General features: G+C 35.7%; 2 protein-coding genes across 3 annotated transcripts in view; one reads left to right on the top strand and one right to left on the bottom strand.

Moving 5' to 3' along the window:
* LOC139780034 (uncharacterized) overlaps positions 1–12,160 on the top strand; it is a 200,439-nt gene that overhangs the window by 100,324 nt on the left and 87,955 nt on the right. The gene's annotated exons all lie outside the window — the stretch shown is intronic.
* Positions 9,661–11,631, bottom strand: LOC139780027 (uncharacterized). The gene is made up of 3 exons (XM_071718556.1): positions 11,296–11,631; positions 10,862–11,220; positions 9,661–10,753 (listed from the first exon to the last, which is right to left on the bottom strand). Exons 1-3 carry the CDS (start codon positions 11,355–11,357, stop codon positions 10,455–10,457), a joined length of 720 nt encoding a protein of 239 aa, XP_071574657.1. The 5' UTR covers positions 11,358–11,631; the 3' UTR covers positions 9,661–10,454.

Genomic DNA, 12,160 nt, shown 5'->3' with positions numbered 1-12,160 from the left:
CAGGATGATATTCATCGTAAAAGCAAGGGAAACAGTAAGTTTCACGGCATCTAGCACACCGTACGAACGCAGATATTTTACAGGGGCAAGGTTTTTTTAAAATTTCTATTGGAAAACATACTTCATTGACGTTCATAAAAATGTCTCTGTCATCACAAAGGTTTGAAGCGAATCACGCGTATCGAATCATGTTCTTAAAGATTGGAGAGAACAGCTGGTGATGTACAATAGATTGAATTTTAATGCAATCTTCTCGGGAATTAATTTCGCGTTTTTGTTCGATCAAGTAGGCGCAATTTTGAAGACGCTTTATGAAATTTTTTACCTGTCTATAAAAATATACATCACAAGGTTGGACCAAAGGGGTACATTTTGGGGGAATAAATTTAACAATGCATGTTGGCAGACGCTTATCGTCTAAAAAAATTTCATCGTACATCTCCGGCTTGGTTTGTCTTCCCCAGGAATCGACGAGTAAGAGAAACCTTTCCTCTCCCACGTATGGCTTTACAGTTTTAATTAAAAAATTTTTGTATAAATTCGTTGTCAGCTTTCCCGACTTCGACGATGTGACGACGACGTTACGATATTTTTGGACATACTCGTCCACCAATTTCTGAACTCTGGGTCCAAATAAACCTGTTGGTTCTTGTAGGCACACGAAAACTAGGAGTAACGATTTCCCAGATAGAGTGACACTGTACTGTGCTGTGTAGGAGTGAGTCATCTTATTCATGTTCTGCCTTTGAACAAGAACTACCTTTGATCCTTGGTTGGCAAGTGTTCTGTTAAAGGTGGACTGATATTAGCACCCTGAAAAATATTTTTTTAAATTTACCATATTAATTATACGAAAGTGTATTTGATATATGTATAATAAATCCTGGACATATAAATATTTAGCAAATATTTAAAATCTCTTTATTATAAATATTTTATAAATATTTTTTGGCTACATGAGTCATAAAAAATATAAAATTTTTGTAAATACCTGTTTGGTCAGTATTGATGACAAAATTGGGATTGAATTTTGGTATCAAGTCACGAGCCTGTATGCGAAAATTTTCCGCAGCAGCTAAAATTTCCTCTATTGTCGCACTTTCTCTTTCGGACACATATTTCGTTATCTTTCGTTGGCGAACTCGATGTTTTCGTTTGAATCGCTCAACCCACGAATTGGAAGCTTTGAAATCCAAATTTTTAAATTGACTTGCAGCAGATAAAGCCCACTGCTGCAAGTTTCTTGTCGTTACTTGCTGATGAATTTGCCGAGCTTCTGTAAAGCGATCATATGTCCACGAGTCGATCATCGCATATTTGTCGAATATGGTTCCACCATTTTTAATATGTTTTTCCCATTTCGCCAAATCCTCCATACGTTTTAATCGGGAACATCCTTTTTTTGTAGATTCTTCAGACTCCAACTCGGATGAGATTTAGCAATATTTAATACTTTTATTTTGTAATCCAATGGAATATTTTAATAGTCCTGGATTTTCGACTTTTTGTTCTCTGGCTCGTAATCTTCAGGAGAATCGTACCCTTCAACTTCTTCGAAAGCGTTGTCGTAATTGATTTCATCAAACGTAATCAATTCTTCGTCCGTTACAAACTTCTTCTCGGCTAGACTTTGTAACGTATACTGGTAAATGTCTTCTGCTAGTAGCATCGATTCTTCAGTAATTACCGAAGAAGATTTTTCTGCGGTGAGACCATCTTGTGCAAGAAGCTGCTCGTAATACATAACGGCATTTTTTAAACATAACTTTTCAACATTTTTGCACAGGTATTCTTCAACAGCTTCTTCATGTACAGTCGAGGTGCCAGGCACATCAACAGATTCCACGTCCGACATGATAATTATTTTCGACAGCTTTTTTGTTAGACTCGTGTGACTGCCGCCCGAGTCGAAGGCGAGGGCGGCAAAAGTTGCAAACTTCACAACTTTTGCCGCCTTTGCTTTCGACTTCACAACGTTTGCCGCCCTCGCCTTCGACTCGGGCGGCAGTCACACGAGTCTAACAAAAAAGCTGTCGAAAATAATATAATTATCATGTCGGACGTGGAATCTGTTGATGTGCCTGGCACCTCGACTGTACATGAAGAGGCTGTTGAAGAATACCTGTGCAAAAATGTTGAAAAGTTATGTTTAAAAAATGCCGTTATGTATTACGAGCAGCTTCTTGCACAAGATGGTCTCACCGCAGAAAAATCTTCTTCGGTAATTACTGAAGAATCGATGCTACTAGCAGAAGACATTTACCAGTATACGTTACAAAGTCTAGCCGAGAAGAAGTTTGTAACGGACGAAGAATTGATTACGTTTGATGAAATCAATTACGACAACGCTTTCGAAGAAGTTGAAGGGTACGATTCTTCTGAAGATTACGAGCCAGAGAACAAAAAGTCGAAAATCCAGGACTATTAAAATATTCCATTGGATTACAAAATAAAAGTATTAAATATTGCTAAATCTCATCCGAGTTGGAGTCTGAAGAATCTACAAAAAAAAGGATGTTCCCGATTAAAACGTATGGAGGATTTGGCGAAATGGGAAAAACATATTAAAAATGGTGGAACCATATTCGACAAATATGCGATGATCGACTCGTGGACATATGATCGCTTTACAGAAGCTCGGCAAATTCATCAGCAAGTAACGACAAGAAACTTGCAGCAGTGGGCTTTATCTGCTGCAAGTCAATTTAAAAATTTGGATTTCAAAGCTTCCAATTCGTGGGTTGAGCGATTCAAACGAAAACATCGAGTTCGCCAACGAAAGATAACGAAATATGTGTCCGAAAGAGAAAGTGCGACAATAGAGGAAATTTTAGCTGCTGCGGAAAATTTTCGCATACAGGCTCGTGACTTGATACCAAAATTCAATCCCAATTTTGTCATCAATACTGACCAAACAGGTATTTACAAAAATTTTATATTTTTTATGACTCATGTAGCCAAAAAATATTTATAAAATATTTATAATAAAGAGATTTTAAATATTTGCTAAATATTTATATGTCCAAGATTTATTATACATATATCAAATACACTTTCGTATAATTAATATAGTAAATTTAAAAAAATATTTTTCAGGGTGCCAATATCAGTCCACCTTTAACAGAACACTTGCCAACCAAGGATCAAAGGTAGTTCTTGTTCAAAGGCAGAACATGAATAAGATGACTCACTCCTACACAGCACAGTACAGTGTCACTCTATCTGGGAAATTGTTACCCCTAGTTTTCGTGTGCCTACAAGAACCAACAGGTTTATTTGGACCCAGAGTTCAGAAATTGGTGGACGAGTATGTCCAAAAATATCGTAACGTCGTCGTCACATCGTCGAAGTCGGGAAAGCTGACAACGAATTTATACAAAAATTTTTTAATTAAAACTGTAAAGCCATACGTGGGAGAGGAAAGGTTTCTCTTACTCGTCGATTCCTGGGGAAGACAAACCAAGCCGGAGATGTACGATGAAATTTTTTTAGACGATAAGCGTCTGCCAACATGCATTGTTAAATTTATTCCCCCAAAATGTACCCCTTTGGTCCAACCTTGTGATGTATATTTTTATAGACAGGTAAAAAATTTCATAAAGCGTCTTCAAAATTGCGCCTACTTGATCGAACAAAAACGCGAAATTAATTCCCGAGAAGATTGCTTTAAAATTCAATCTATTGTACATCACCAGCTGTTCTCTCCAATCTTTAAGAACATGATTCGATACGCGTGGTTCGCTTCAAACCTTTGTGATGACAGAGACATTTTTATGAACGTCAATGAAGTATGTTTTCCAATAGAAATTTTAAAAAAACCTTGCCCCTGTAAAATATCTGCGTTCGTACGGTGTGCTAGATGCCGTGAAACTTACTGTTTCCCTTGCTTTTACGATGAATATCATCCTGGTTCGTGCAATATTGACGTGTAAAACGACTGTATATAATATATTTTATACTATTATAATATATTTTTATTTTATACGCATAGCGCGCTTGGAATTCTTCAAAGTCGATTTTCTCGAGTTTTTCTGAAAAGCGCGCCTTAATACTTTGGGAAATTGATGTCCGGGTGATAACCCACAAGTACAGTAAGTACAAAAAAAAACAAAAATCCGTTAGCCTGAAGGTCCCCTTGTTAGAATAGCGGCATTGTGTGCAACAAAGGCACACACAGAAATGCATCACCATCTGACATTACCCAACATTTTGACTCAACCTCTGTCAGAGAAAAACTTCTTCTAACATGTTCCTTTTCAGACACACGGACAATGCCTAGAATGGATGAGTCCAGAGGATATGTGTAGAAGTTCTCAACATTAAGGAACATATTTCCAATCATAAAAATGCCATCTTCATTCTGAACAATGTTCCTCAATACAACATTGTCTCCACCAACAGTCCAAAAGCACGAATATTTCCTTAAGAGGGGAGAAAACCATGGTTCAGTAAATTAAACGAAGAACATTACAGAAAAAATTACTCAACATCAGTAAACAAAAATCAGCTCTCAATACCGTCCTCATGCAGTGTGCTGCTATGTCGTTTATCAATACTTAGGTTATGTTCCGAAACGTCCTCTCAGAGGAAAATTTTGCTCAATGTCGGAACCATATATGTAATACTCCTATATTGCTAGTGGCGTATCCTCACAATAGGCGGTAGCGACGCCGAGAAAGTGAGATAGACATACAATATATATAGGTGATCATGTACTACGAACGTTATACGCATGCGCTGGCGTAACCGGTTTGGTGGGGTTGACTTGACGTTACAAATCTTTCTTCTCTTTCTGTCTTTACTGAAAGAAAGAAGAAGAAAAATGCTTCGAAGCATTTGTAGTAGCAAATCCACCGCAGACTTAAAAAGCTGTATTTAATAATAAGATTTAAAAATTATCTGTTAAAAGAAGAAACAATATGATACAGTTATAATATTTATTTTTATTGTCTCTCTTATGCTATAAAACAAAAATGTAAATTATATAAAATAATTTGCTATAAAACAAAAATAAAAAATATAAAAGTGACATAAAAAGAAAACGAAAAGAAGATTTTTATATAATATAAGTACATCTGTATATAATACTAAAACTAGTAATAACATAATAATACTAAAACTATATACTTTTACATAATACTAAAATTATAAACATTTGTAAACATAATACATAAAAACTATTGATGACTAAATAAAATAAGTTTTGTATATTTTTGACGAATAAAATTATTTTTGATCAGGGTTGGCATGTTTTAAACAATTTGTTTAAAACTGTCTGATTAAAACTGATTTAAAACAGTGGACACTGTTTTAAACATTTTTGTTTTAAACAGTTTTAAACTACTGTTTAGAACTGTTTAAAACACTGCAATTAAAAACATGTGATTATTTAGAAAAAATTGCAAAAAAAACAATAACTAAACTTTTATTTAGTTTTTTATCTATATTATTTATGTAGCATATAAATATAAAGATATATATACTAAAATAAAAATTAAAAATGATAAGATGGGTATTATTCTATTATTTTAGCAGAATATTTATTTTTAGATATTAAATAACAGTCATCACAATAAAGACTACTTAACTTAGTAGATATTGAATTACTTTACATTTTAGCAGTTTAAAATAATAGTACATAGCAGGTACATTTTAGCATTTTAAAGTAATAGTGTATAGCAGGTAGCAGGTCAGTAGTTCGTAGTTGTAGTTATTGATATTTAATATATTCAATTAATCTTTATTTCACTCCCCTTCCGGGGTTGGAAAGGCATTTTTTTTAGTAAAAACGTTCCCAAAAACCTTTACAATTTCTGCTATACAAATAAAATCATATACATTATACATTCAATCATTAATCATATACATTTTATATCTATAATATAATTTTTCTTATTTCTTCTTTCCCCGACCTGGTCATTGAGCGACCTCACAACTCATTTCCCTTCCCTTCGTATTCCATCCGGCACCCTTCTGGTCATCTCTTTCAGTTTCCTTTAATTCCGCACCCCTCTGACTTCCTCCTTTCTGTCACTGCTCTTCCCTTTTCTTTCCGGCTCTCTCCCTCCTCTTGTTCGACGCCTTCCTTCTTTCTTATTCTACGTTCACTCTGCAAATATCTTACAATCTTACCTCCTTCTCCCCTTCCTCTCCCTTAATGCTTCTCTCTTTATCTCCCTTCATCTCTCCTTTCCATACTAAATTTCTCCTATTCTTTTTTCTTCCTATCTGCTTCGTCCTCGTCCGTATCCATAAGGAGATTCTCCTCCATCCTTTTCGCTCTTTCTTCCTCCGCGGTCCTCTTTGGCCTCCCGCTTTCCTCTCCTCTCTTTTCTCCTTTCTTTCTCCTCTCTTTCTCTTACCCTCGTTTCCACCGACTTGTCCTCGTCCATTTTCACCCTCAATCCGCTCTCTTCCTTTCTCTTTGCATCCAATACCTTCCGCTTATCCTCTTCAACAAAAATCATCAGTATTATTCTCTAATCTTTCTGACTAACTTGCCGCTGTATTAGCCTGCCTTCTTCTTCTCTCCAGCTCTGCCATCCATTTCTCTCCCTCTCCTTTTACTATTCAGTATCCTTATGATCTTCTCGCCAATTCCTTCTGGCTTCTCCTCCTCTCCTCTTGTGCACCGCTCTAACACATGCTCCCATGTCTCTGGTTCTGCACCACATATTCTACAGCTTCTTTTCTCTATTGGTTCCCAATATCTTCCACCTCTCATCTCATTACCTAGCCTAAATCTCGCTATCCTGATCATGGACTTCTCTTTCCCTTTTTTCTCTAGGTATTCTGGCCTTCTGATTTCTGCTATCTCCCTGTACCACCTGTTATATCTAAACTCTCTTACTCTTTCATCTCTCTCTTGACTCTGAATGTCTTTGTCTCTTCTTGTTATCTCCTCTATACTGCTCCAGCCATTTCCTCTTTTTCTTTCTATCTCCTCAGTTGCGTATCCTCTTTTTTCATAGAAGCTCCTTCTCTCTTCTTCCCAATTTGCCTTTTCCTTCCTGACATTTCCTTTTATTTCTTTCCAGCATTCTCTTGCAATCTCATTTCCCTCTCCCCTTTCCAGTTTTTCCTCGTATTTCATCGCCCTTTTACCAGCACTTACTCTCATTCTGTCCCTCTTGGTTTCCTCCCTTATCATGTATCCGGGTGTGCTCCAGTCTAGGCCCAATGTCCACCTTATATACCTTTCGTGCATTCTTTTTATTTTCTCTCTCTCTTTCCATTCCCACACTTCTGCTCCATATAAAGCTATGCTTGCTACCAGCGAATCGTATAACTTAATTCTTCTTATCCAGTCTCTTCCAAATAACCTTTTTCCTATTCCCCAAACCTGTCTCATTGCTATGGTAGCTTTCCTTACTCTTTCGTTTATATGCGCCTCCTGTCTTCCGTTCTTTTGGAATGTGTAGTCTAGATAGCAGAATTCCTTTACCTCCTCTATTTCTTCTCCCTTCCATTTCCATTCCATTTTCTTCATGTTACCTCCTTCCTTCCTAAATCTCATTACCTTTGTTTTCCCTACATTCACTCTCAGCTTTTTTCTGTCGAAATATTTCTCCAGTCTTTTCATCATCCTCTTCATCTCCTCTTCGTCCTCTGCTATAGCTACTACATCGTCTGCGTATGCTAACGTCCAAAATTTTATTCTCCCTACTACCACGCCTCCATCTTGCCCCCTCCTCATTGTTTTCTCTAAGTCTGCCAGCAGCAGTATAAAGAGCATAGCGCTCGGCGGGCATCCCTGTCTGACTCCTTTGACCGTCCAGAAGCATGATCCCTTTTCTCCTTTCACTCTTACCACGCTTCTTGTCTCTTCGTACAGATCTTCTATCCTAGTTCTCAGCTGTTCACTAATCCCTTCTCTTTTCAGTACCTCCCAAATTTTTTCTCTGTTCACGGAGTCGAATGCTGTTTTCAAATCAATAAATGCTGCCACTAGCTTTCCTCTTTTTTTGCTAACAGCCTTTCCAATTACATAATTCAGTGCGTATATATTCTCCATTGTACCCCTTCCTTTCCTGAACCCTGCCTGTGTTTATGGTAATATTCTTCTTTCTTCCGCCTCCTTCTCCAATCTTTTCGGCAAAATTGCCGCGTATATTTTGTAATTTGTGTTCATTAATGTCACCCCTCTGTAATCTTGTGCTTCTTTTCCTTCTCCTTTCTTTACTATTGGTACTATTATACCTTCTTTCCAGTCTTCTGCTATTTTTTCTGTCCTCCACGCTGTATCACATACCTCCCATATTTTTTCCTTCAATCTCTCTCCTCCATATATCCATACCTCATTTGGCAATCCATCCGTACCTGCTGCTTTCTTTTCTTTCATTTCTTTAATTACTTCTTCCACTTCCTCTCTTCTTATTCCTTCCTGCTCCTCTTTGCTACTCATTCTTTCTTCTCCCTTCCTGTCTTTTTCACGCGGTTTCACAGTTACTCCTTCCAATAGCTCCATGAAGTGTTTATTCCATTGCTCCTCCGTTATTTCTTCGCAAACCTCTTTTCTACCCTTCCTTTCTCTGTTTATAAATCTCCATACTTCCTTCTCGCTAGTTGCTTCTCTCGCCTCTTTTATAACTCTCTCCCTTTCTATCTCTTTCTTCTCTTTTATTTTCTCCTCATATTCTTTTTTCTTTAGAATGTACCTCTTTTTATCTACTTCTCCCTTCCTCCATTTAACTAGTTTCTCTCGTGCTTCTCTCCTTAGTCTTACACATTCACTATCCCACCATCTGCTTTTTTTCTTCGATATCTGGTCTTCTCTTATTTCTTTCCAAACAGCAGCCTGTTTTATCTCTCTATACACAGAGAGGTTAGATTGACATGTAGACTGTGCGTGTGTCTTGCGTTTTGCGAACTGCGGCCTATGTAGACCGGGCTTAACGGCGCGCCTTATTTCTCACAGCCTCCGCCGTTAGCGTTTTCAATTTTTTAAATTTTGGCAACGTTATTTATATATTTACAGTTTAATGTTACGCTAGCGAAAAATTTAAATGCCTGATAGGGTTTTTCTTTGGCAGAACTGGTGCGCACTCAGTGCACATTAAAGCCGTCGTACACAAATCAACGTAAAGTGTATGTTTAATATAAACGGGTTAAGTCACGAAAGCCTCTATACTTTATTGTACTATTTGGTAAAATATGTATTGGGTATTTTATCAATCAAAATATTTGCATTTTACTTTAAATATTAAAGATTAAATCAGTGTACAACGGCTTTAATGTGCACTGAGTGCGCACTAGTTCTGCCAATGAAAAACGCTATGACATTATTATTACTTATGGATGCTCCGCACATATTTTAAATCTTCTTGCATAGATCAAAGCTATCAAGTGTTTTTTTTTGCTTGTTTAAAACATGTTTTTTTATACCTTAGTTTAAAACACATTAAAACATTGTTTTAAACAAAAAAAACAATGTTTTTTGTTTAAAATAAAAAAACATGTTTTTTGCCAACCCTGTTTTTGACAGACATATTTTTGGCTTCGTGAAACAGTCTTACGTTTATGTATAATGATATTATATGTTTACACAATTGTGTTCTATGATTGTCAAGTACATCTTGAGATAATATATGATTTTGCATAGCATCACTAGAAAATGGAGATAATAATCTACGATATATAGTAATTGTTAAAAATTGTTTAATTTTATTTTTTCGCAATTCATTTGTATATTGCCGGATAGTTGTTTCTGACATTTTACAAATCCTGTATACATTATCAGATGGTTTTAAATATGGCCCTCTATTTTTTAGTTCTGATAACAAAGGCATTTTATCACCCAATAATTGATTTTTACAAAAATCACAAGTTATAATTTTATATAATTTATTACAAATATATCCTGCTATATATTGTACTATATTATCTATGTATGGTGTGAGCTGCCAAAATGTGTTTATATAATCATGCTCGAAAATGAGTGTTTCCTCATCAGAATTTTCTATTTCTTCATTTGCTATGGGACACTTAAACATTTTTGAATTTGATGATACATGTAAAATTTCTAAACTATCAGAAAGACAATTGCCGTTATCAAACTCTTTCAATTCATGCCTGATTAATAGACGTTTGTATGCACTTTTCAGTTGCAAAGCATTAGGATTATTATTAAAACTACCACGACTTCGTATAGCACTAAAAAACGTCTCAAGAAAATCTTGAGACAATTTATATGTTAATAAATACGTCATTCCTAAAAATTTTAAACAATCAAATAAAGGAAAAATATTTCTTAAACATATAATTAGTCCAAGAAATCCAGTTTTTCTGTTAGTTTTTAATATGGGAGTACCTGTTTCATCCTGTAATGTATTAATATAGTTTTCAAAATTCTTAGCATGTATTTGTAATTGTGTATAATTTTCAGAAGTTAATGGTTTGTTAAAATTGATTGTTCAAATGTACCTCCATCTTTCCTCTACAAAAAATATGTATTATTAGTATTTTAACATATACTCTACCATTAAATGATCTCCAGCATCATCAGAAATTAAACTTGATTCTTTTAAATGAGACATTAAATCCTGTAATTTATCAATTCGCATTACAAGCCTTCTATTTTGGTCTTGTAAAGATTTTATTTGTTTGCGTTTCTTTTCGTCCTCTGTTTTAATAAATTTAATTACTCTCTTCGCTTTTCTCAGTGTACTAACATCAAAACTATTGATTTCTGATATATATCTAGGTTCTGCAAAAAAGCGTTTTTTTGGAGGAGAATAGCAGTCCTCTTCAGAATCTATAAAATATTTATTATTACAAAAGCATTATTACAAAAACATTCGTATTATTTTGCAATAAGAATATGTATTTTTATTTGTTTTTATATAATTTACATTTAACTTACTTGAATAAGAAACCTTTGATGTTGACGGAACATCACGATCACAATTTATATCATCAGATATATTTAAAGATGTTTCAATTGATTTTGGTATATTAGTACTATCTTTTAGCACATTTGATAATAATATTGGTGGATGATTTAAAGATATTTCTGGTAAAGTTGTTACATTTGTTGTTGAGACATCAGTAATATCTAAGTTGGGTATAATACCAAGAGGTAGTTTCCATTTTTCTTGTACAATTAAATTCCGAGGTACTTTAAAATGAAGTGAGCAAAGAAACAAATGGGATACATCATCTGTCTCCTGCAATCTGCAAATTTCAACCCATTTTTTACATATTTCTGGATTTTTCGGAAATCTGAAAATTTAATTTTTATTAATTTGTAAGCGATTGTATACTTGATTATTTTTTATTATTTGTCAATTAATTTACTTGTGTAAAGAAATCTTTTCGGTCTTTGACGCAAATCTTCCACATAGGTAACAAGATCGCATTTTTATTTATTTTCTTTCACTCGTGGGTGCGACTGTTTCGTGTGAGACTGAGAGGTTAGAAAATTATAATGGGCCTGTTCTTTATCGCTGCACTGCTGCATCAGTGCAGTGCAATAAGTACAACTCTCATTCATGAAACGCGCGCATGCGCATTTGGGTCGTAGTACACGAACTGTGGAAGTGAGAGGTTGATATATGTCTGCACCGTGATGTTTGCGTCAGCGTTTCAGCTTGACTAGCAATATAGGAGTATTACATATATGGTCGGAACGTAACTCTAATCTATGAGATAGTCCATAAATGTAACATTACTGAAAATACTTACTGGACGCTGATTGTCATCCATGGTTCCCGGAAAACCTGTCACTTTGCGTCAGTGCTGAACATTCGAGATAATATTCTTCCCACGTTATTACTTATATAAGGACCACTTGCTTGACCATTTATTGCTTGATGTCGAAAGTATCGATACTTTCGAACACTGTGATGTGAGATTCCGCGTGGCTGCAATGGTAGCGTGTCGCCGCACACGTTCGTACACGTAACGCGACGTAAATCTCACAATGCGAGCGTCGAACGACACGAGCGTAAAAACGACACAAGCATACAACACGAGCGTAAACGACATGAGCGTAAAAACGACTTGACGGACCGCTTTCTACAACGACCGGCAACGGACTCGCAGGACCGTGCACCGCGTGCACGCACGAGCCTATCTTCTTCTTCTTCTTCCGTTTAATGGCACTTAAGTTCCGATCGGATAATAACGGCCATTATTCCATTCTGTGATATGTCGGCTCAGC

Source organism: Temnothorax nylanderi, unplaced genomic scaffold, assembly GCF_030848795.1.
Source record: "Temnothorax nylanderi isolate EJ_2023f unplaced genomic scaffold, tnyl_v1.0 TNYL_tig0258_pilon, whole genome shotgun sequence".
Lineage (NCBI taxonomy): Eukaryota > Metazoa > Arthropoda > Insecta > Hymenoptera > Formicidae > Temnothorax > Temnothorax nylanderi.
Note: the sequence above shows the minus strand (reverse complement) of the source record. Positions and strands in the feature narration are given on the sequence as shown.